Raw genomic sequence first — 26,666 nt, forward strand, 5'->3', positions numbered from 1 at the left:
TGATTGTCTGGTTGGTTTACAGGCTGACGTCGCATGGCAGGGGTACTGCTGTGTTGCGTCAGGAAATACATACTTACTTTTGTTATGCAATTTGTATGAATGGCGGGTTCTACCGGTAGAGCAGGACATCCTCACCGTTACGCCAAGTTGAATCTGTCTTGGTAGAAAATCTAGGCGGATTATTCTCTTCCATTGTCAATGTATATTATATCGATGAGCCTACCCATCTGTAAGCTTATTTTCTCCAATTCCACTGAATCACAAAATAGGTTACGTTAAAATTTAAAATTATTTTTAGATTAACTTCCTATTAATATTATCGCATGTTGTGTCCTTATATGATTTTCCTTTTTTCTTTTTCCAGCTGGTACTGACCCTGAGAATCCTGAAGACGTGCCTTTACTGCCAAGTAGGTAACCATAACAACAGAATTGTGTTGTAACGATGACGTTACATGTATTCTCACATATTCCATAACATTGTGAAAGGAAAACTAACATCAATAGAATTTGACTTGACTTTCACATTGTCAATGCCTAATGAAAGCTTACCTTCAGTACTGCAGTTGTATTGAGAGTGAGTTAGTGAATGTGGTTTTACGCCGCTTTTAGCAATATTCCAGCAATATCACGGCGGGGGACACCAGAAATCGGCTTCACACATTGTACTCATGTCTGGAATCCACCCCGGGTCTTGGGCGTGACGAGCGAACGCCTTAACCACGAGGCTATACACCGCCCGGCAGGTGTAGAGACGTAGGCGATGATGACGGTATATGTGTCATAAGTAGTGTAGCAGCAGCTGGGGTTACAGGACACAACATGTTACTTGTGAACTCGTGTGTACACTAATGACTTGATGCTTGCTGATTCCCGCCTACATTCAAGGACATTTCCAAAATGGGCGGGATGACTCAAGTGCATTTATTATTTATTTTGTGTTTTGAGGGTGGCAGTGTTTCTGTCTGTGCCAATATCACAATGTGGTATCTCTGACAGCAGTTTGTCTGCGAGTGCCAATATCACCCATGTGGTGTCTCTGACAGCAGTGTGTCTGTCAGTGCCAATAGCACCCACGTTGTGTCTCTGACAGCATTGTGTCTGTCAGTGCCAATATCACCCATGTGGTGTCCCTGATAGCAGTGTGTCTGTCAGTGCCAATATCACCGATGTGGTGTCTCTGACAGCATTGTGTCTGTCAGTGCCAATATCACCGATGTGGTGTCTCTGACAGCAGTGTGTCTGTCAGTGCCAATATCACCGATGTGGTGTCTCAGACAGCAGTGTGTCTGTCAGTGCCAATATCCCCGATGTGGTGTCTCAGACAGCAGTGTGTCTGTCAGTGCCAATATCAGCGATGTGGTGTCTCTGACAGCAGTGTGTGTGTTAGTGCTAATATCACCGATGTGGTGTCTCTGACAGCAGTGTGTCTGTCAGTGCCAATATCTCCATGTGGTGTCTCTGACAGCAGGTGTAGTCTGCTTATAATCCTTCGTTATAAAATAATACATCATTACATTTTCAATTTTTTGCTCGACACTGACAGAATAACACAAATGGGTGTAGTGCACTTTACCGGGCACACTTTTTCTCTGATTTCAATTAGCCCTTTGTGGAGGATCCACATCGAGATGCCCGCTTGAAGCTATGCTTGGCAAATGAGTTAATCTTATTAGCCAACACTTTTTTCCACTGGACCACGGGTACTTTCACAAATAATGAGTCGTCGTATACCAAGTCAGCAACACCTGATTGTTTACCTTCTTGTGCATGCATAGGAGACAGTTTTTCCGCGAACTTGAAACCTTATAAAATTTGTACGGAGTTTTCCCATATGACATTGGACTAAATCATTAAAAGAGATTGCTCACGCATACCTATGTAACACATGTAATAGTTGGAAAAACACATTTGCTTTGTAGAGTACAGATTCTTGTACTTTGGGGGTTTAGTCCCGTCCGGGATTCGAACACACACAGCCAGAGGGAGGCACCTAATCGCCAGTACACAAAGTCAGCTATCTAACCCACTCAGTCACCGAGGCTTCCACTGAAATGAAAGTATGACAACTGGTAGTCTAGATCTCTGGTAGTGTGTGTTCATAACACTTACCTACCTTGCAACTAACACTAATGATCGTAAAGGAATGTCTATCCCTAAGGATTGGGAAGGGGTGTTTGATCGGAAAGTGGTACTTAACCCTGATGATCGTAAATGGGTGCTTGTTTGAAAAGGGGGTCCAAGGGCTGAGGATATACAAGGGCGTTATGGGTATACTACATTTACTGAAATAACTAGGCTACGAGTGGAAGAGGCATGGGAAATCTGCGAGGTGAGTGCCACTACCAGTGTAGGAGGATCAGGTCACTCCCTTGGATCATATCACTCTGGACTGATTTCATCCTAGGGTCAAATCATTCCCTTTAGGATCATACACTCCATCTTTGCAGGATAAAAAAAACACTCTTCTTATATTTTCTGTATTGTTGATAAACAGTAACCTATAGCTACCCTTTTTGATTACTGTCCTTACCTTTTAATTGGATATAGATAGATAGATAGATAGATAGATAGATAGATAGATAGATAGATAGATAGATAGATAGATAAATAGATAGATAGATATGCTTGATATACTTCCTCTATATGTCAAAAGTTAAATACAAAAAAGCATTAATTATTTGAAGGTAGTAATGAAATTTTGCTGAAAGAAGATATTTTATTTAAGCCTTCGGCTTCTTATACGTATTATGTATCAAATGTATACTGGTGTTTTTTAAGAAAACATTGTTCACATCAAGCAGTCAGTCGTTTAGATGAACAATATGGTGATGGCTTTCTATACTTTCAAGCTTTTCCATCAATGGTCACTACTCCGAACTGGTTTTAGAACTCTCCCAACATGTCTAATTTAGAAATAAATCACGAGTTGTTTGTTTATCGTACAATAAAAAAAAACTTCGCAGGGAGAATGGGGTAAAGGTCATTCAATATGTATTTAATACATATGGTAATATATATTCCATTAATAATAACCCCCTAAGCGTTTTTGTAGTTGGTTATGATTGGCTGACTTATTTATCCCTCACGTTATCCCGATACTAGAAGTATATCAGCCCAAATATAATTTCAAGAATAAATAGGTTGATTTAACATTTCCACACCAGCATGTCAGTACAGCAATATAAGATACACAAATTGAAATCATATTGAACAAAATAAAAAGTTCTTGGCACAAGTATATCCGCTCAGCTCAGAACAGTTTGCCTCTGAATACCTCTCAGGGTCTCACCATGTTTGAAGCTTATGTACAGGACATGTGTCTTCAAACTCATTGGTCGCTATATGGCTGATAAAATGCCGATGCTTCCCTTGGTCATATCAGATGTTCCCTTTGGCAATTCACTCCAGGTGAGCTAAGAGCTCTTCCTGTGATAATTGTCTTATAGCTCTATTCGCGAAATGTCCACACCTTTTCTGTGAACTTACTTACCTTGATGTCCTCTCCTTCCTTTCTCTGGTTTTCCGTCGTTGCAGCCTGTAGATCTCCATCATGACTCTGTGCCCTACCTCGCTCTTCCCTTAGATGTCTCATTACTTTCTTTACCGGATATTGTGATTCCGCCATTCTGAATTAGGAATAATGTTTTATGATCAAGTAGACAACAGAAGTGTTTTGGTTAATTTCAGTTATTTTAACTCAATATCAAGTAGCATTGAATTATTTCTAGGTGACTTTGTTAAACAAGACTCATTGTAGCGGCCAAATACAGCCTGCAGTCTGTGAATGTGTTTGGCTGTTCAAAGATTTTACGAAGCTTTAAGTTTGTCTCTTAAAAAGGGAGGTTACTCTAATTCTTATTGACCTAAGAAGTGGCATCTGGCCCACATTTGAATGAAGATGACATTGCTTTGAAGAATGTAGAGTCATTTGGTCATATTAAGTGGTATGCATTTTCGATTAACATTAATAATTAACTGAATTAGCTTCTTTATACGTAAATAAGACATAATATTTATGTTAAATGTATTTACACGGCGTGTCGTGGTGTCCATTACTGTAGCAGAGTAATTTGTTAAATTTCATTTTGTTGCAGCCAATAATCTCTTACCCCAAATACAGAAGAACAATATAAGAAAGGGAAAAGCAAGAATATGTACTGACTTTAATAGATATGTAACAGCACTATCACGTTTGTGTGCATTGTTGACGAAAACTTGTTGGGGCCTCGTGGGGTATATTTTGTGTGTTCGGGGATCGGGAATACAGAGATGCCACCACTATATGAATAAGGGTGACATACATAATATAATGAAGTTGAATTAGTGATATGCAATCAGAGGACTCTACAATTAAACAAACACATTATTACATTTACTGTATACCATGACCATGAATTTAAGCATATATTATCAGAACAACCATCAGTATATTATAGCTACAAATCCCATTTATATCATGAAATACACATCAATATATATACACCAAAATATATGCACATACACACCAACCTCGTCACGGCAAAGCCAACACTAATACTCTATATGTGCATTCTCTCTGTCTATCTCTCACACACAGAGTACATATTTACCAACATTTTTTTTATAGAACTATGTACATAATAATCAACTACCTGATACAATATTGTACCATATATTATTGACATTTATATCTGTAAGCTATACATTATTGCTATAAACACATGAGTTCAGCTACAAGCTATAAACTATATATATAAATTACTGAAAGCACCTTATAACAATGTGGTAGCTTTACACACTGATTACAGTATAGTCTAATTGCTTACTTCAGCAATGACTTATCACAATACTCACTAATGTATCATGACTTTGAAGAAATGTAATATATTTACAACATTGCATATCATGTAGAACTATTTACATTCTGCTACAGATACACATGTGTAGGACACTGTTTTCCTCTACCTATTCCAAAGTCAATTCAACTCTCCCTAGATTGGACAAAGTATTTTTTCCAAAAGCCATTGCTTGAGCACGATTCTGTTTGTTTTAAGCCTGACGTAGCATAGTTTATTTGTTCATGACATATGTCAGTTTTCAGTATCTCAGTATCAAATATCTAAGTTCTTTTACAGATACCAAAGTCCCGGAGGAGGAACCACTGACTGCAGCACAGAAGATCTGGAGTGAGTTATCTGCTGTACTAGATCTCTGAACGATCGTTCAGCTGAGGGTAGTTTGTTTATCTTTACTTATAAGGAAAAGAATCTCTGAACTTGTGCACCGCAGACATAATACAAAATAAGCATCAGTCAACACCTCCGGATCGGGAGCGATAATATACTGAACAACAAAAGTTCATGTGGCATTGAATAAGATCTGAAACAATTTCGGTTTTCAACAGATGAAAGACTGTAAGTGTTCAAATGGTTTAATTTGCCATACTGACTTCAGAAAATGTGTGATTTCATAAAAAAAAACATGAACATGCCAACATGTCAATTTACAAATCAATAGCGTGTGTCCACCTCTGGTTGAGATGCAAGCAACACTTCTTCATCTCATGGAATGGGCCATGCGTTGCACAAAGTCCTGTGGGGTATCTGTCCATATCTGCTGGAGCATTTTTCGAAGTTCCTGGAGTGTCTGTGGAACACGTGGTTGAAGTCGAAGGCGCCGATCCATATCATCCCACATGTGCTCGATTGGTGAAGGATCAGGGGAGCGAGCCGGCAAGGGGAAGACATTCACGTTGTTTTGTTGAAGAGAACATTGAACAAGTCGAACAATATGAGGCCGGGCGTTGTCATGTTGAAGGGTAATGCCTGGGCCATGATGGTAGAACAAGAGGGCTGATGATGTCGTCGCGGTAGCGCTGTCCATTGAGATTTCCCTCTACCAGTATCAAACGAGTCCTCTGTAATCCCATCCCATACCATAACGCTGCCGCCCCCGAACCGATCTTCTCCCATGACACAATGATTGACGTAACGTTCACCTCGACGTCGGTACACTCGAATCCGTCCATCGCTGTTGCTGAGGTGAAATCGAGACTCGTCGGTTAATAGAACTTGTCCCCACTGCATGGCCGTCCAGGGTAGACGCTGTTTGCACCACTGTAGACGTGCTTGACGGTGGTTTCCTGTCAAAATTGGACGTCTGGCGGTTCATCTGGCGAAAATCCCTGCACATCTGAGGCGACGACGTACGGTTTGTGAAGATATTCATCGAAGGCCAGGGATGCTTATTGCAGTCAATGTTGCTAGCTGGAATCGATTTTGTAGGTGTGTTGTTCGAATCCAGTTGTCTTGTAGATTATTGGTTACGCGTGGCCTGCCACTCCGAGAATGGTGTCTGACTGCATTCATCTGTAGTATTTTCTGTAGCAGTTGCGTCTTTGTGACTTGATTCCTTTCATGTTCTACAATATTGAAAACTTTATTTGTTTAAAAAATACACTATAATATTGGTATCACAGGAACTTTTGTTGTTGAGTATATATCATAATTTTTTATGTTTTCATACGCAGGTTGGTATGCAAATTAGATACATCATTAACCAAAATGATATCCAATGCAATTCCTTTTTTTGCCTTGTAACTGGTTTTACTTGCTTTAGGTGTGTTTGTGCTGGGAGCCACTCTGGGGCAGGATACATTTACGTTTTCGTAAACACCTGTTTGTGATAGTGATTTATGAACACATATTGATGATACAGATGGAATCGTACAATGGAGAGATTTCTAATTGGTTTGTTGCTATGATTGTGTACCTCTGAATATCCATGCACTTGGTACGATGCCCTTTGTTCACATGTACAGCGTGTTATGGTCCACTGTCAAACCAGTCAATATCCCAACGCTATGTAACCTGCCTGCTCTTTGGTTCAGTACATTCAGTCAAAGACAGATATTGGAGACTTAAGAAATGCTGAGGAAAGGTGAAATATGACATTTGTTTTATTTGGTTTCAAAGGTGATTTTGTCACACCTATTGATAGCGTTTTGACCGTATTCAATGTTCACAGGACACATGTTGACACAAGGGTGCTCCGAGTGAAACCTTATGTAATGATGACCACAAGATGATCCTTGAGGACAATTTTAATCTGGAAGAATGTTTACTTTACAGAAGCTCAAAAGTCGAGTGGGTTTATGTTATGGCCTTTTTGTCTGTCATCTGTTGGTAACTGCGCCTCCTCAGAAATAATTATATAAAGCGAAAAAAACCTGTCCATATCGTATAGAAATCTCTGCATAAAACCCTTGTCCATTGTACGATTCCGACTATATCATGAGCATGTGTTCATGAATCACTCTATCAAATAGTGATGATACCAGGCGTTCGCGAAACGTTGAGCGTATTCTGAGGCACCTGTCACAAACACACGCAAAGTCAAATCAATTATTTACCTGAAAAAACACGAGAACACTGCGGGGAATTGCATCGGACATAATTTTTGTCACTGATGTGTCAAATGTGGAAATGACCTCCATCAACCTTTGTTAAAGCTTTACTGAGTCCTTGAATGTTGTAACCTTGATCAAACAACTTCAGTTGTATAAGCTCTTTGAAATCTTGGTAGAAAGAGCATGCTCGATCTTAAAAGTTGTGGGACTGTGGGGTAGCCTAGTGGTTAAAGCGTTAGATCGTCACGCTGAAGACCCGGGTTCGTGTATCCACATGGGTACAATGTGTGAAGCCCATTTCGGGTGTCCCCCGTCGTGATATTGCTGGAGTAATGCTAAAAGCAGCGTAAAACCATGCCCACTCATTTGACATGAAGGGAAGTTGACTATTGGAATGTTGGAGTCATCCCTCTTGTCATATAGTCTTGTGGAAAGTGTTTTGTCACTCTGAATCTTTGTGCATAGGTATAAATATGAAACAGAGATGGCATATGAAATTGGTCAAGAGTTAAAAAGTCAAAATGTCAGTGTGCACAGTCATTACTTGGTATTTAAAAGTCTATTTATTGCCACTATGCAAACTCATTTGTAGAAATGTAACGGTAAGATTTGGTACTTGTACTTGTATTGTTCATTGTGAGACTCTTGTTCAGTCCCCTTTTCTGCATTGTCTTTACTTATGTCTTTGTCATAACTGTTATATTCCCTCAAAAGCTTATTTTACCCTGTAAACGTCTTCTCTCAAAGTGAGGAGATCAACTTTGGTATGAGTGTTTCTTCTTAAGATGAAAGATATCATATTTTGTTCAAAAAATTAGAATTTAGTGTTACTCTTAAGTTTTCGGTATATATTTAGCACATTTTTAATATCAATGCTGATAACAAAGTTTGCTAATTGTCTATCTTTCTTGGCATTTTAATACTTTTAATCTGTGAGTTATAGTGCTGTGGGATTACAAACATAAATCTAATTTGTGATGCTTCCACAGAAAGAACGGAATCCAGGATACAGTCTTTGACTAAAGACATGGTGGAGACAGCAGCCCTGAGGAAGGTGACAGACAAGCTGGACAGAGGAGCAACATGGGTCACAATCAAGGGAAGACCAGGAGAGGGGAAGTCTACAACAGCCTACATGACCCTCAAAGATCAGCACCTTCACGGGAAACAAGTTTATCAGGTGGAGTCCCCAGAAGAGTTCAAGGAGGTCATAACAGCCTGCGCTAATCCTGTCATTATGTTAGATGACATTTTCGGTGATCTGGAATTCGATGCAGCAGAGTGGGCCAAATGGAGACAACGTCTACGACCTATTGTGGATGTGAACGATTCTGACAAATGTACTCAAAAAAATCCCAGAAACATGTCAGCTGAAATTGTACAAAGTTTAGAGACAACAAACGATGAACAAACAGAGATAAAAACAGGACCACACAAAGGCAAAGCTATCATTATTCTCGTAGGCCGCGATTATGTGCTAAAATCCTCATTGCCAGATTTAGGAAGGATGGCAGATTACATATCCAGTCCCCAATACGTGGTGGAAGTCACCTCTCAGAGAGACATAGATGAGCGCAAGGAGATATGGCATGTTCATGCCAAAACCAAACACATAGACTTTGATGAGTCAACTGTGTCTCGGATATGTCAGGCTGACTGTCCACACGGCTTTCCCCATGTCTGTAAAATGTTTGTCACAGCATATGAACATGGTCAGACTCAAGATCAAGCGGTGGCTTTCTTTCAATCACCTCTTAAATTCCTCACGAACACCATGGATAAGTTTCTTCAGGATGAGATAAAGCGTTCACTGTTCGTGGCTATGATTATAAGAGATGGGAAGATTAGTGGACATGAGTTGGAGGAGGATCCTAACTTTGGGTATAAATGCATAACAGCTGCTGATGATTTGGTTGGTTCTTATCTCAAGAAAGAAGATGGCACATACGTGTTTGATCATCCATCTATATACGACAGTGTTGCTTTTATTCTCAGTACAAAACAAACATCGTTTGTCATCAAGAATTGTAGTTTTACATTCATCCATCAGCGAATTCGACTTAAACCTTTCTCAAAATCAGGGGGAAACGTTCCTGGTGAGACAGATCTTGTTGCAAACATCCCATGGACCTGTGCTGGAGATTTAGCAAGAAGATTTGCAACTGAAATTGAAATGAGCAATTTGTTGCCCGTTTTATCACACCAGGCATGTTGTACAGCAGAGTTTGTTGAGTTGCTGATGGACTGCGTGAAGAAACAAGGTCACATGTCTGTTCCTGATATTCTGAAACTAAATGATAAGTCTTCAGAACAGTCATTTTGTGAATTACTTCCTAGCAACAAGTCATTTCATCTCATCAAATTCATTATGGAGAAAGAAAACGTATCATTCAACCAGAGTGAAATAAGGGACATTTTACATGGAGTGTGCATGAATGCTGCTTGTAGTGTACTGACCTATATCAGTAAACACATGGAGCTTGACATTAATGGTAGATATGAGCGGAAGGGGCAAACTCCGCTTATGTTAGCAGCACAAACACAGGACAGTGAGTTTGTTGATCAGATTCTGTCCCTTGACCCTGACCTGTATGCAAATGACTACCTAGGTCAAACTGTCTTTCATTACCTTTGCGAATATGGCCTTACATCAGCTGTGGAATCTACCATTAACATGGGCGTGGATGTTAAAAAGCATTATATGTCATCAAAAACATTCAGCTTTCACAGTTGGCATAAATTTTATTCTAACAACCTCCCTCTATACCGTGCCATAGAAAATGGCCACGTTGAGGTGGTGCAACTGCTGGTGAGAAGAGGATGTGAAGTAGACAACCAGGAAGGTCTTAGATGTGCTTGTAAGGGCCTCGACATGGACATGGTGCGTTTATTCTTAGACAGAGGAGCACAGGTCGACAGTGTAGCTGTGTTCAATGCTTGTGAGGCGGGGGACTTAAGTATTTTCAGTACGTTGTTTGACGCGGGCGCTACTGTTAAAATGACGTCATCTGACGGATATACTCTTCTTCACAGCTCATGTAGATACAATCCTAAGGTTGTGTCATTTTTACTGGAGAAAGGAGCAAGTGTGAACCATTGTTCAAATGTTACAGGTGACACACCACTCCATAAAGCAGCAAGATGGGGATCTACAGAGTGTGTTGATATGTTGCTGAAGGCTGGGGCTGATGTTAAGGTACAGGATCATACAGGTGACACACCACTTCATAATGCAGCAGGACGGGGAGCTACAGAGTGTGTTGATATGTTGCTGAAGGTTGGGGCTGATGTGAAGGTACAAAATAATGCAGGTGATACACCACTTCATAATGCAGCAGAACAGGGATCTACAGAGTGCGTTAATATGTTGCTGAAGGCTGGGGCTGATGTGAAGGCACAGAATAATACAGGTGACACTCCACTTCATACAGCAGCAGTACGGGGATCTACAGAGTGTGTTGATATGTTGCTGAAGGCTGGGGCTGATGTGAAGGTACATAATAATACAGGTGACACACCACTTCATGCAGCAGCAGGACGGGGATCTACAGAGTGGGTTGATATGTTGCTGAAGGCTGGGGCTGATGTGAAGGTACAGAATAATACAGGTGACACTCCACTTCATACAGCAGCAGTACGGGGATCTATAGAGTGCGTTGATATGTTGCTGAAGGCTGGGGCTGATGTGAAGGTACAGAATAATACAGGTGACACTCCACTTCATACAGCAGCAGTACGGGGATCTACAGAGAGTGTTGATATGTTGCTGAAGGCTGGGGCTGATGTGAAGGTACAGAATAATGCAGGTGACACACCAATTCATAATGCAGCAGGACAGGGATCTATAGAGTGCGTTGATATGTTGCTGAAGGCTGGGGCTGATGTGAATGCACAGAATAATGCAGGTGACACACCACTTCATAATGTAGCAGCAGCAGTACGGAGATCTATAAAGTTGATTGATATGTTGGTGAAGGTTGGGGCTAATATGACGGTACAGAATAATGCAGTTCACACACCACTTTATGATATAGCAGCAGCAGCACAGGGTTCTATAGAGTGCGTTGATATGTTGCTGAAGTCTGGGGTTGATGTGAATGTACAGAATAATGCAGGTGACACACCACTTCATAATGCAGCAAAATGGGGATATACAAAGTGTGTTGATATGTTGCTGAAGGCTAGGGTTGATGTGAATGTACAGAATAATGCAGGTGACACACCACTTCATAATGCAGCAAAATGGGGATATACAAAGTGTGTTGATATGTTGCTGAAGGCTGGGGCTGATGTGAAGGTACAGAATAATGCAGGTGACACACCACTTCATGCAGCAGCTGGACGGGGATCTACAAAGTGTGTTGATATGTTGCTGAAGGCTGGGGCTGATGTGAAGGTACAGAATAATGCAGGTGACACACCACTTGATAATGCAGCAGAACGGGGACCTACAGTGTGTGTTGATATGTTGCTGAAGGCTGGGGCTGATGTGAAGGTACAGAATAATGCAGGTGACACACCACTTGATAATGCAGTAGGACGGGGATCTACAGTGTGTGTTGATATGTTGCTGAAGGCTGGGGCTGATGTGACTGTACAGAATAATACAGGTGATACACCACTTCATAGTGAAGCACAGTGAAATCTGTGAATGGTGTATTGGTGTAAATAATACCACCATGGACTGATATGAAATTCGTTTGTTGATCTGCTGTATGTGGGCCCACGGTAATGGCAGTAACATAAACTGACGGGCAAAAGAAACTAAACCAAAGTATTTTTTATTTAAAAAATATGACATCAGCACTGAACTGGAGTGAACGCATGAACGCAGCTTCATCATTACTGAGTTTAAAAAATCCTGTTTCTTCCCGAATATGGACTTTATCGAACTGTTTTCATTCAAAATGGGATGCACGTGTATCACGACAAAATGGCTCGGAACGGTATAAAATCCGCCAATCTGTATGTTTTACACCACAATCGTACCGACCACAACAGCTGACATGCCGAGACTGACCGCACAAGAGCGAGAGAGAGCAATTGGGAGTTGCAGTTGGGAGCACGCCATGCCCATCTTGCTCGCTTCTTCAACTGCACCAGAACAACGATAACTTGGCTGCAGACACGACTCTCACAAACAGGTCGTACAGATGAGAGGCCAAGAAGTGGAAAACCCAAGGTCACAACCGCCAAAGAAGATCGGTACCTCCACATCTTACATCTACGCAACCGTTTCGTCACTGTGACGTCATCGGCAGCCACAGCCTTACATCACGTCGTCAGCAGAATGACAGTTGCCAGGCGTCTTCGACAATACGGTATTCGAGCCTACCAGCCCTTTCGCGGGATGACCTTGAGCCGTCGTGACAGACGTAACCACCTCCATTGGGCAAGAATGGTACAGCGGTGGCAAAACATGAACTGGCAACTTCTGGCAATACTATTCTCTGATGAGAGCAGGTTCCAGTTGTATCGAGCTGATGGCTGTGTGCGTGTGTATCTTCGGAGAGGAGAGAGAACAGCCGAATGTTGTGTTCAGGAGACCGTGCCTTTCGGTGGTGGAACATCATGGTCTGGGGTGGGATTTGCAGGGACCATACAACAAACTTGGTTGTCTTTGACCATAATTTGTGGTGCTTCCCTTCCTCCAGAGGAATCCCAGAGTAATCTTCCAACAGGACAACGCTCGCCCCTACACCGCCAGGATCACCAGAGACTTCCTAACTGCAAATAATGTAAACCTTTTGCAATGACAAGTACGATCGCCTGACTTAACACCCATTGAGCACTTGTGAGACTATCTGGACAGACAAATAAAGGAAAGAAACCCCCCTCCGTCAAGTCGTCAAATGTTGATTCAGGCACTGTTGGAAGAATGGCGAGCTATCCCCAATGGCGTCAACAGGGATCTTATAAACTCCGTGCGGTGACGTGTCCAAGCCTGTAGTCAGAGCAATGGAGGCCATACAAGATACTGACAGTAATGCATTTGTGAAACATTGTCAGATGAATTTTCTTTCCAACTCGCAACACTATATTTTTGTGATATATTTGATAATGTTGTCAACACCAAATCAATGTTGGTATAGTTTATTTTGTCCGTCAGTTTATTTACATCCATGTTTATAACATCGTAGTTGTATATCAGGAGCTTCCATTGCCTTAAACACTAATTCACTTGGACTGCCCTCTCCATGGTATTTACAAATTTCAAAATGTAATGTATGTGCACTTGCGGAAGAAATGTAACTGTACTTCATATAAAGTGGTATAAATGATTTCCACTTGAAAATAGTCAAGTGAAGATCCGGGATAGAATACATCTCAAGCAAAACGCAATTATGCTTGTCGTAAGAGGCGACTATTGATGCATATCATCGTATCCCAATTGCGTTGATCGATGTTCATGATGTCAATCACTGGATTGCCTGGTCAAGACTCGACTATTTCCAGACAATCGTCATATAAGTGTAATATTGCTGAGTGCAGCGTTAAACAACAAACAAACAGGCGAGGCAGCGTCGGCGCATTGAAGACACAGGATTATTAGAAATAGCCAGGGGAGACCCACTGAGCTCGCGTTATTGGCTGGTTCCAGTCATGTCGTTGATATCGGCCATCTCACCCAAGACTATGTTCTGTATGGGGAAGGTCTGGAGAAACAACCGGCCATGACAGTACAGCAAGTTGACATTGACTCAAAATGCCTTTACAACACATGCAGCCTGTATGTGTAGGAGTATCATGCTCTCTACAAACACTTAAACATCCAAATTGTGGCCGTGGATTAACAATCTGACATGCACATTCGCATTATGAATCATGACCTTAAAGTGGAAGAGTCATGACCAAGTATTACTCTGTGTAGTTTTAGTGTAAACATGTTCATTCAAATTGTATGAAGCACAGTTACATTTTGTCAGCGACATGACATGTTTCACAGTGAGGGAGGAAGATGGTGTAAACAGTTGTTCATAGGAGAGGTATATAATGGATGAACAGTTCTCACAAGTATTTAAGTAGTATTTACCATCCAAAACCGGGTCCCACAGGAGATATCGCTTGATGTCACAATCAAATGACATCACTAATGGCTCTGCTACTGATGCTGTTAGCAGTACCTATTACACCAAGACACTGCTTATCACTGTCTACGAACTGGAAGAATGATGTTGTTTGATAAATGAAGTCTCACCCGGGTGAGATTCTCTCTATGTACGTAGTGTTCCATTGACTTAAATATAGCTTCCTTATCTCTACAGACTTCCCAAGTTAAAGTGCACATTCAGCTTTGCACTTTTGATGAATAAACTAAATTGCTTGTTTTTCAATCATAACATTATTTAGGCTGTACCTGGAATATTAGCATGCAGAAACAAACAATAAGACACATATCACTTTTCTAAACACAGGGCCCCGTAGTAATTTACATGATGTGGTACAATATATGTTGTCTCTAAATTGTTTCATAAATGTTCATGTGTATTTTTAAACTTGATTTAATTTAATTTACACACAATGCAAACCTATCGATATAACAACAGAATTTACATCCTTGGTGTTATGGTGGTGAACATTTTTCATTTTGAAATTGGAACGTGAATTAAGATTGCATTTTCCCACAAGCCTTCCATATTACAACCTATAGAACACTGAACATCCAATATAAATGTACCAATTTTAAACTCATGTTACCCTGTTAAACACAAATTAATTATCTACTGCTCTTTCTTTTCCCACATCGTTTAACAAACGTGTTGTCGTGTCAAGTACTCTTTCTTTTCCTGTATCGTTTAACAAATGCGTTGTCATGTCAAGTACTCTTTCTTTTCCTGTATCGTTTAACAAAAGCTTTGTCGTGTCAAGTACTCTGTCTTTTACTTCTGGTTTAATGAGTCATCATCCAAAGTACTAGCTTATTTCTCACTGAACTTCCCTAAACATCATAACATGCCGTAAGTTGATTGGGGATGGTTGGGGTTTTAAATGATGTTTAGATGTTCATATGATGTTCAGATGTTCATATGATGTTTAGGTGTTCAGAATATGTTTAGAAGTCAAGAGGATGTTTAGATGTTCATATTATGTTTAGATGTTCAGAATATGTTTAGATGTTCATATGGTGTCAAGATGTTCATATTATGTTAAGATGTTCTGAATATGTTTAGATGTTTAGATGTTCAGAATATTTAGAAGTTCATATTACGTTTAGATGTTCATAATAAGTTTAGATGTTCAGAGGATGGTTAGATGTTCATATTATGCTTAGATGTTCAGAATATGTTTAGATGTCCAGAGGATGTTCACATGTTCATATGTTATATAGATGTTCAGAATATGTTCAGATGTTCATATGCTCATATGCTCATATGATGTTCAGATGTTTATATGATGTTTAGATGTTAAGAATATGTATAGATGTTCGTATGATGTTTAGACGTTCATATGATATTTAGATGTTCAGGTGATGTTTGGTGGTAATACTTGTTAGAAGGGGATGGGTTCCCCACTGTAAGATATGTTGGCAGTTAATAAGACGTCTCTTGAAAAATATACATATTTGAATAGTGTGATTGACAGTCCAAACCGGAATTTATGCTTGTTATGTAATAGAGGTAATATGAGTGGTATATTCATTTTTTCTTGCCTTCTTGAGTCGATTTTGTACTGGATGAGACAAAACCCTTTCCATATCCAATAGAAATATAAATAGTCCACAGTACGATTCCGACCATATCATGAGCATGTGTTCATGAAACACTATCAACTAGTCATGATTTCATGTGTTTGCGGAATGTTGAGCGTATCCTTCCCCACCGATGACACCCGTCAAAAACACATGCAAAGGCAAGTCAATGGTTCACCTAAAAAAAACACGGACACAAATGGTACAAGTAAAATAGGGAATTGCGTCAAATTTGAGAGTCTGTCATGTTGTAGTAGTGAGGCTAGGGCTGTGCTGTAGCCTTCAATGTGCCATGTCTGAAATTCTTATCCTTTCTGAGATAAAGTATATGGGCAGGTTCTTCCATTGGGAGAGGTAACGTTCTTGGAAACCATGTTCAGTTGGACCAAAGCTAGCAATATAATCACACGTAATCTGTGTCCTCTATGTTCCCCAGTACTCTGTGTAGGAGAGACCAAAGGGAAATGGCGGAGGTCAACATTCCCTCCAAGCTCCTAGATGGGGCGTCCACCCCGAGGGCTTGTGGTTCTGTTACTGGGCTGACTTACACAGGGAGCCTGTTCTTGAGGCAGGTGGCGAATAGCTCGAGATGTGGGGTGTCCCAGATTGAGGCTATTCACTTGAATATCTCAACAATTGAAGGACCATTCCATGGGCATGATCTTGTTCTTCCGGAACAGGCAATCCGCAAGTATAGTCAACTTATGTGAAGTCTTTCCATCCTACAGTTCACTGAGTCTGCCAAGGCAAATAAACAGGTAACCTCCTCCAACAAATGCTGTGACCTTGTGCCCCATTGATGTTGCATTAACGCTTCCCCTGTGGTGTTGTCTGTCGCATCTGCACTGATGGTGTAGATATGCCCTGATGGCTTGGAATATTGCTCTCATCTCCAGACGGTTGACATGATCTTCCTGACAATTTCACTTGAACTGAGACGGCGCCCGTGTAGAGGTGCCATTGTGGATGGGAAATATTAGAGGTACGCCTGGCATGACACTGTGGTCTTGTAGACACCAATGTAGTTCTGACAGCTGAGCTGGTGGCATTTCTTCGTCTAATTCTAGCTCTCTGGTAGAGTCTTTCCAAGCTTGTAGGGGACGTAGCTGCAGCCAACGATTGGACAACCTGATGGGCTGGTTGTGTGAACTTAAAATATGTTTATTGCTCTCGTATACTGTCCTCTGGGGGAGATCTTGCTCCTGTACGGACTATGTCTTGAGTAGGTACTAACCCTGATATTTCGGGGTGAACCAGGAATCACAGGCTGTCAAGTAGCTGGATGAAGAAGACTGTGTTCTGCTTGATCTGTGACCTGTACTGATCAGTTGATAGAAAGTCGTCAATGTAGACCTGTAGCCTTACCAGCTTGATAGGGCAAACCCGATGACGGGGTTGGTAATCCAGGCGGTACCTGCAAATCATAGACAAGGTCGACAACTTGGATGAATGGTGACTTGAAGTTTGAGGGCATTCCTTCATGTCTAGACCGACTCCGTTTAGGACTTGGTTTGAAGTCTAGGTTATCATTCTCATTCTATTTTTCTTCACAACAAGGAAGACTGGTTAGTAGAACCCTTGGCTAGTGTCTGATTCTTCTATTGCGTTGTTGGCTCTCTTTTTAGGAGCTTGTGTACGGCCAAGTTCGCGGCAACATTTGGCCACTGCCTGATGGAATCGGTGCCCATCTTGGGCACTGTTGGAAATGAAGCTTCTTACAACCTCCAGCAGTCAGGCATCGTCCGTGATTTACTTCCAGTTTTCGGTGTTTGTGTTATGTTGAATCTTGAAAGTCGTCAATCAATGTCTGTGAGACAGGTTGACAGGATTTACAAATGAAAGGCAACTCTTAATAAAGCAACACATAGAAATGCATTTTAGAGAGCATGGTCAAAGTCAAAATATTGGTCAAAATTCAAACTATCGCCAATAAAAGAATATACATGTTGGATTTAGATGGACTCAAATTCCAGGCCGAGGGAAGTAGACAATAGTGCCCTATTTACTCCTGAACTGTGTTGCAGACATAGAGCCTGTCTGTTGTTTGGCATATTTCAGTGTTGCCTTGTTCCCCCAATTGATGAATAACACCATACGGACATGTATTTGCTTCAGTGATCACATGCCACTATAAATCAATCAGTTATATAATTGATGAGAAAATACAGCAATGAATGTCATGCATGCACAAACTCAATAAGCAAAACGTGTTTGAGGCAGGGTGTCTTTACAATGGCAAGATCCGTTGATGAGATATTACCGTTAATACATGTATGTGTTACCAGTATATGCAGATATAGTCTCATTTAATCACTCTCAGGAGGTTTACCTAGAAATAATATGAATGGTTGTGGTTATATTCTTGAGCACTTGGAGCAATACCAAATGGTATATATGATGTATGTCAAGTGACCTAACAATGAGGTGATGCTGTATAGATGTTTAACAAATTAAAAAGAACCTGTTGTACTCGTCATCAAAACTGCAAGAATTAAACGTTGTGGCTTTAACATCGGCAACATTGATATCCAACTGACATTGGTTGAATGTTGTTGTATTATGAACTATAAGCTATAAACTGTTATGCATCAAACCTCTTTGTCTGATTGCAACTGTAAATAGAGCTGCTTGGTAAGAATCAGACTCTTCATATGGGGTTCGTGTGTGCTGTAAGCTCATACCCTAGTTTAAATACTGCTTTGTTCAATTTTAGTTATTTTGCATATTGTTCGGGTTCGCTTTTCCTGATTGCTGCCTACTTTGCCATTTTTTGCTTGATATGCACTCTACCTGGCCTTCATCAAATGGGTTCACCGCCATTAGTTAGGCGTCTGTGTAAGTCATTGTTTTTCATCAATTTCCTATCAAAAAGAAAACGACAGGGTTACCATTGTTTTTGTCACAGCCATCAATCATGGTGAGACTGTCACCATTACAAATCAACAGCTGAAAACATGGACGGAATGGTCCTTGGTCTCTTTTGATTTATTGGTTATTTAACGTGGAATTGACATCAAAGATGTGATCAAAATTCCAGGAACAAAAAAAAATACATCTGACATTCATGAAAATTTTTTAGTGGTTTTATCGTATGACTTAGAAGAACCAAAATCTGACAACAGGTTGCTGATTGCAACCACAATGGGAAATGCCATGTTTCGTGGATTTCAAATTCGTCCAATAACAATGGTCATTTATAGGATTTATTTTGGCTTCGTCTATATTGTAAAAATGGGATCAGTCGGTATATTGACACTGTCTCATATGGGATATTCCCTTAGGATAAGTTATGCCTTACCCTACATGAAAACTTTACTGCCCTTCTTCTATGCTTACTGCGAGGAGCTGGCTATACTACAGAGGAAGTAAATCGATTCTGTATATTCGGGAATGAAGGCAATTTAGGAGATCAGCTAAGGCTACAGTAAACATTTCCCTTTCCACGATTCTTGGAAACGTGTGGCTATTGTAGGGAGGATATACAATGCACTTAATTTAGATACTTATACACGTAGAGGATATGAAGTACAGAAAAGCGCTTTGTGCTAAACATTTCAAGAAAGGTTAAGTTTGAATTGAGGGATAGCATTGCTGGTACATTTGGCAGGTTGTCTGAACAGGACGAAGAACATGTGTTTGTTGACAGTAATAACTCACACCTGCATGAAGTATGTCAGGTCAGGATGGATGGTGAAATATGCGTGGACATCGCAGATACTTTGTATCTATATTTTTGTGACACACAGTGCAAAACTGTATCTCACTGTATCTGCATCTATTTTCTCATTAACTCCAAAATTGTTTGTCAATGATGAATTATTGAAAATATTTTCACCATGATCATAATTCTCAGACAGGTACAACCATAAGACAGATCCTGTTTCAGACATTGTCTGTAATGTGTTTTGCCTAGTTTTTCTGGTCCTCAGATACATACACACAACTATTATTACATATTGATACATACACACAACTATTATTACATATTGATAATTGATGACACGCTTTGTGTGCAAGACTCACCACTATTTGGAGCGGGGTCACTCAGGTAAAGCATGATTATATATATAAGTGCTGTTTGAATCTCAAGCATAAATTCACAAAGAGCAAAGTAGTTATTTTTTAAAACAGCTGTCGCTACTGAAACAAGAGAAAAAGAGATAAGACTTGTTTCGGCTATTGTACTGGTGAAAACAGAGAAAGACAGAGTTAGGATGATATTTTGTTGTTGTCAGAGAATGGAGCGAGAGTTCGAGTCTCCGCGCTGACATGAAAGGTTCTCTCTATTCTTTGATCTGGTTTACTCAAAGTGACAAGATCAATACAATGCTCTTCAATACACCATCTAGATGAGTGTTGAGTTATTGTGAATATAATAGTCAGGCAACAAGTATATATCTGAGGACCTGTGGTATATAATACTTATTCTATAATAAATGGAATTGAAGACAAACCTTACCTTATAATTTGAATGAACTACATCACCCGTGAAGTAAAGTTTTGCCTGGAGATGTGATAATATGATGTCAAAGGTTTTGGTTTGGTTTGGTTTGTTTAACGCCGGACTCAGCAATATTCCAGCTGACGGTGGTCTGTAAATAATCGAGTCTGGACCAGACAATCCGGTGATTAATATCATGAGCATGTATCCACGCAATTGGGATCGATGACATGCATCAACCAAGCCAGCGAACCTGACTCGTTAGTTGCCTTTTATGACAAGACTGGTCAGCTCGGAGTCAGTATACTGTGTCTGAGTGGGGTATTCATGTTAAAATGCGGCATGGTATCTCAGTGAGCTGGCACTTTAAATCGGCATCAGTCCGGACTAGTACAAACAGCCAGACACACACACATACACGTGCATGCACGTCGCTATATAAGGGCAACAATCTTCGGACGCGACGTTAAACCCAATTTCACCTCACCTCACCAGGTAACTGCCACACACAGGTAACTGCCACACACCCAGGTAACTGTCACACACCCAGGTAACTGCCACACACCCAGGTAACTGTCACACACACAGGTAACTGTCACACACCCAGGTAACTGTCACACACACAGGTAACTGTCACACACACAGGTAACTGTCACACACCAAACTAAAGACAACAAACACAGGTAACTGTCACACACCCAAATAAAAGCCATCGCAAACAGGTAACTGCTACACACCCAAATAAAAGGCAATACACACAGGCAACTGCCACATACCCAACTAAAGGCAACACACACAGGTAACTGCCACACACCCAAATAAAAGCCATCGCAAACAGGTAACTGCCACACACCCAACTAAAGGCAACACACACAGGTAACTGCCACACACCAACTAAAGGCAACACACACATGTAACTGCCACACCCCCAACTAAAGGCAACACACACAGGTAACTGCCACACACCCAACTAAAAGCCATCGCACTCAGGTAACTGCCACACACCTAACTAAAAGCCATCGCGCACAGGTAACTCTCACACACCAGCTATAGACAACACACACAGGTAACTGTCACACATCCAACTAAAGGCAACACACACACACACACACACACACACACACACACACAAACACACACACACACACACACACACACACACACACACACAAACACACACACACACACACACACACACACACACACACACTGTCGTCTCTGATGTTGCAGCTGTACACAATCAGCTGTAGAATTCCACTGCATAAGTCAACTCGGTCTTCACTAAAACTGCAGCTGTAGAATACCACTACATTCGTCAACTCGGTCTTCACTAAAACTGCAGCTGTAGAATTCCACTGCATAAGTCAATTCGGTCTTCACCGACACTGCAGCTGTAGAATACCACTACGTATGTCAACTCAGTCTTCACTGATTATGCAGCTGTAGAATACCACTACATACGTCAACTCGGTCTTCACTGATACTGCATCTGTAGAATACCACTACATTTGTCAACTCGGTCTTCACTAAAACTGCAGCTGTAGAATACCACTACATTCGTCAACTCGGTCTTCACTAAAACTGCAGCTGTAGAATACCACTACATTCGTCAACTCGGTCTTCACTAAAACTGCAGCTGTAGAATACCATTACATTCGTCAACTCGGTCTTCACTAAAACTGCAGCTGTAGAATTCCACTGCATAAGTCAACTCGGTCTTCACTAAAACTGCAGCTGTAGAATACCACTACATTCGTCAACTCGGTCTTCACTAAAACTGCAGCTGTAGAATTCCACTGCATAAGTCAATTCGGTCTTCACCGACACTGCAGCTGTAGAATACCACTACGTATGTCAACTCAGTCTTCACTGATTATGCAGCTGTAGAATACCACTACATACGTCAACTCGGTCTTCACTGATACTGCAGCTGTAGAATACCACTTCATTAGTCAACTCAGCATTCACTGATACTGCAGCTGTAGAATACCACTATATACGTTAACTCAGTCTTCACTGACACTGCAGCTGTAGAATACCACTACGTATGTCAACTCAGTCTTCACTGATTATGCAGCTGTAGAATAGCACTACATACGTCAACTTAGTCTTCACTGATACTGCAGCTGTAGAATACCACTTAAATAGTCAACTCGGCATTCACTGATACTGCAGCTGTTGAATACCACTATATACGTTAACTCGGTCTTCACTGATACTGCAGCTGTTGAATACCACTATATACGTTAACTCGGTCTTCACTGATACTGCAGCTGTTGAATACCACTATATACGTTAACTCGGTCTTCACTGATACTGCAGCTGTTGAATACCACTGCATACGTCAACTCGGTCTTCACTGATACTGCAGCTGTGGAATACCAATACATAGGTCAACTCGGTCTTCACTGATACTGCAGCTGTAGAATACCACTATATACGTTAACTCGGTCTTCACTGATACTGCAGCTGTTGAATACCACTATATACGTTAACTCAGTCTTCACTGATACTGCAGCTGTAGAATACCACTACATACGTCAACTTAGTCTTCACTGATACTGCAGCTGTAGAATACCACTACGTATGTCAACTCAGTCTTCACTGATACTGCAGCTGTTGAATACCACTATATACGTTAACTCGGTCTTCACTGATACTGCAGCTGTTGAATACCACTATATACGTTAACTCGGTCTTCACTGATACTGCAGCTGTAGAATACCACTATATACGTTAACTCGGTCTTCACTGATACTGCAGCTGTTGAATACCACTATATACGTTAACTCAGTCTTCACTGATACTGCAGCTGTTGAATACCACTATATACGTCAACTCGGTCTTCACTGATATTGCAGCTGTAGAATACCACTTCATTAGTCAACTTGGTCTACACTGATACTGCAGCTGTAGAATACCACTGCATACGTTAACTCAGTCTTCACTGATACTGCAGCTGTGGAATACCACTGCATACGTCAACTCGGTCTTCACTGATACTGCAGCTGTGGAATACCAATACATAGGTCAACTCGGTCTACACTGATACTGCAGGTATAGAATACAACTACATACGTCAACTCAGTCTTCACTGATACTACGGCTGTAGAATACCACTACATACGTCAACTCGGTCTTCACTGATACTGCAGCTGTAGAATACCACTGATACTCCCAAAATGTATAGATGCTGGTTGTCACAGCAAAAAAAAGTGTAGGTTTCCAATTTCCAGATACCTTCCGGAAACCTTCAAAAAAAAATGTCAAAATTTAGGGGTGCATTTTATGTAACAATTATCTGGAAAATACCAAGAAATTTTGAAGGTTGCTGAAGGTATCTCGAAGGTTTCAGGAAGGTTTCCGGAAGGTATCCGGATGCACATTTTCTTCATGTCTTGTTTCTTGTAAATAAGGTTAGCCTGTGCATAACAGTTAGCTGTTGTAATATTCTCTGTTACTTTAATGGTAAATATCCTCCTAAAAACTACGATCTATTGGCATGCACTTTTGGAGAAGACAATTGTTCAATTTCATATATTGTTTTTTTCAGATGTTAAGGGTATTTAATGAGTGAGTGAGTAAGTGAGTATGGTTTAACGCCGCTTTTAGCAATATTCCAGCAATATCGTGGCGGGGGACACCAGAATTGGGCTTCACACATTGTACCCATGTCTGGAATCGAACCCTGGTCTTCGGCGTGACGATTGAACGCTCTAACCACTAGGCGGGTATTTAATGAACAAACATCAATTCTCTTATTATGAAATCCTTAAATTTTATGTCCAGACTTTCAATTTGTACTGAGAAAAAGAAAAAGGCATTGACTATGTGCTCACTTGGGCCTTTGGTCCCAGTGAGATGATAATAAGACTATTTGTAACAGTACATGTACTTGTTATATCCAAAAAGCTAACTTCATTGAAGTTTGCCTCACAATAGCTTTATGGTACTACAGTGGGCTCTTCCTCAGTTACTGTGAATTCTTTTATTGAAAGAGATTGAGTGTTAATTTGACACTGGAGTTGTAACCATTGCTCATATATGTGTATTCAAATAACATAACAACTACGTGCTTAATACTTCACAAATATCTCCAGAAATAGGCATTTTAGTTATACTTGCAAACGGTTCTTCTGCCCAGCCTTTATCTTCTCCAAGTAATTAATATAAGAGTCTATGAAGAATTATGCGACATTGACGTTACGTGCACTGCATGGTGATCAGTATATTTTGCAGTCAACTAATGATAAACCTCATGCTTCATTAGTAGATTGTCCAAATTAACACGGCTAATTATGAAAAGGGTTTATATGTGTGTTCAAGACGTCATTGCCAGTAGGCATTGTCAGTCGGTATATAACAACTCCACAGGACTCTTCTGTCAACTGATTTCATTATTTCTGCACACCATGCATATTTGTAAGGACTGAAATATCACAATTATCTGCCTACGATGTGTATCGCTGGATGACATCAATAAAAACACATTGTCTTCTGTTATTCTTAATTAGGTGTACATTTTAGACACATTCATTGTAGACAAATACAGTGAAATTGAAATTCTTGTTACTCTTTAATAAACTGTAAATCAGATCACCATCAGGTATTTTGTCTTTTTGTCTTGCGCCATGTTCCATCCATGTTACCTAAGATCTAACCATTATTGCCTGAGTTCTCCGTCATGTACTGTCTGCCGTAAAAGGCGACTATGCTTGTCGTAAGAGGCGACTAACGAGATCGTGTTGTCAGGATCGCTGACTTGGTTGAAGCATGTCATCAATCCAATTTGCTTGGATCGATGCTCATGATGTCAATCACTGGATTGTCTGGTCCAGACTCGATTATTTACAGACCGCCGTCATATAGCTGGAATATTCCTGAGTGCGGCGTAACAAACCAACCAACCAGCCAACCAACCAAAGACGCCGTTTGACTACCAAAGAATTACGCCAATACATCGGCATGCTTTGACCTGGGTCAACACAACGTCAGGCTGCAAACGTATTTGATGTCAGCCAAGGAGTGATCAGCAGGGAATGGAGTAGATTCTAGACGTCTGATTCATCTACCCAGTGACCGGTAGATGGTCGACAGCGTTCCGCCACATGAAAGGAATACAGGTGTCTTCTGATAGCAGCGAGACCTCATCATTTCGTGACTGCCACCACGTTCAGAAATGACTTGCGAAATGCCAGTGCCATTAACTTTTCTACTCAGTGTGTAACGTGTCCTCGAGGCTGGTCTCCTGTCGAGACATTTGAAAACAACATGCAATATAAATAGTGGAAGATCGTCTTACAAAATATAGTTTTCACATGTGCTCATACCTCCAGCTGCATCAGACATAATACAGACATTTAAATATTTATATCAAAACCAATCAATGGACACTACAAGCATAATAATCATATCAAAGTGCAGTTTGTATAAGGATTACATTCTTTGAAGCATGGATACTTTTGACAGAAGACGTATGTAACTTTTACCCTGTGAAAATAAGTAAGTATAAATCAGAATCAGAAGGTATACATATAACACATGTATATCGAAACACCAAATAAATATGCCAATTTTGCTGACTTAGCAAGAAATAGCCTTCACATCTGAATTCAGGCAGCTGCGGGTCGATACAGCGAGCCGAGGAACAATGCAGCCAGCCGAGGAACAGTACGGCCAGCCGAGGGACAATATGGCCAGCCGAGGAACAATGCAGCCAGCTGAGGGACATTACTGCCAGCCGAGGGACAATACAGCCAGCTGAGGAACAATACAGCCAGCCGAGGAACAATGCAGCCATCCGAGGAACAATGCAGCCAGCTGAGGGACAATACAGCCAGCCGAGGGCCAATACAGCCAGCCGAGGGCCAATACGGCCAGCCGAGGGACAATACAGCCAGCCGAGGAACAATACGGCCAGCCGAGGAACAATGCAGCTAGCTGAGGTACAATACAGCCAGCCGAGGAACAGTGCAGCCAGCCGAGGAACAATCGAGCCAGCCGAGGGACAATATGGCCAGCCGAGGAATAATGCAGCTAGCCGAGGGACAATGCAGCCAGCCGAGGAACAATGCAGCTAGCTGAGGTACAATACAGCCAGCCGAGGAACAATGCAGCCAGCTGAGGGACAACGCGGCCAGACGAGGA

General features: G+C 41.0%; 1 protein-coding gene across 1 annotated transcript; it reads left to right on the top strand.

Annotated features, from left to right (window-relative positions):
• Window positions 1-368: 368 nt before the first annotated feature.
• Window positions 369-12,031, top strand: LOC139461328 (ankyrin-3-like). Its single transcript, XM_071242946.1, has 3 exons — window positions 369-409; window positions 5,117-5,167; window positions 8,379-12,031. The coding sequence occupies exon 3, from the start codon at window positions 8,417-8,419 to the stop codon at window positions 12,029-12,031; it is 3,615 nt and encodes a 1,204-aa protein (XP_071099047.1). The 5' UTR covers window positions 369-409; window positions 5,117-5,167; window positions 8,379-8,416.
• The last annotated feature ends 14,635 nt before the right edge of the window (window positions 12,032-26,666 follow it).

The sequence above is a fragment of the Haliotis cracherodii genome, unplaced genomic scaffold (assembly GCF_022045235.1).
Source record: "Haliotis cracherodii isolate W230 unplaced genomic scaffold, xgHalCrac1.p SCAF_14, whole genome shotgun sequence".
Taxonomy (NCBI): domain Eukaryota; kingdom Metazoa; phylum Mollusca; class Gastropoda; order Lepetellida; family Haliotidae; genus Haliotis; species Haliotis cracherodii.

Bases quoted from the DNA above. Each gene is read 5' to 3' on its own strand.
- LOC139461328 (XM_071242946.1), top strand. From the start codon at position 8,417: ATGGTGGAGACAGCAGCCCTGAGGAAGGTGACAGACAAGCTGGACAGA.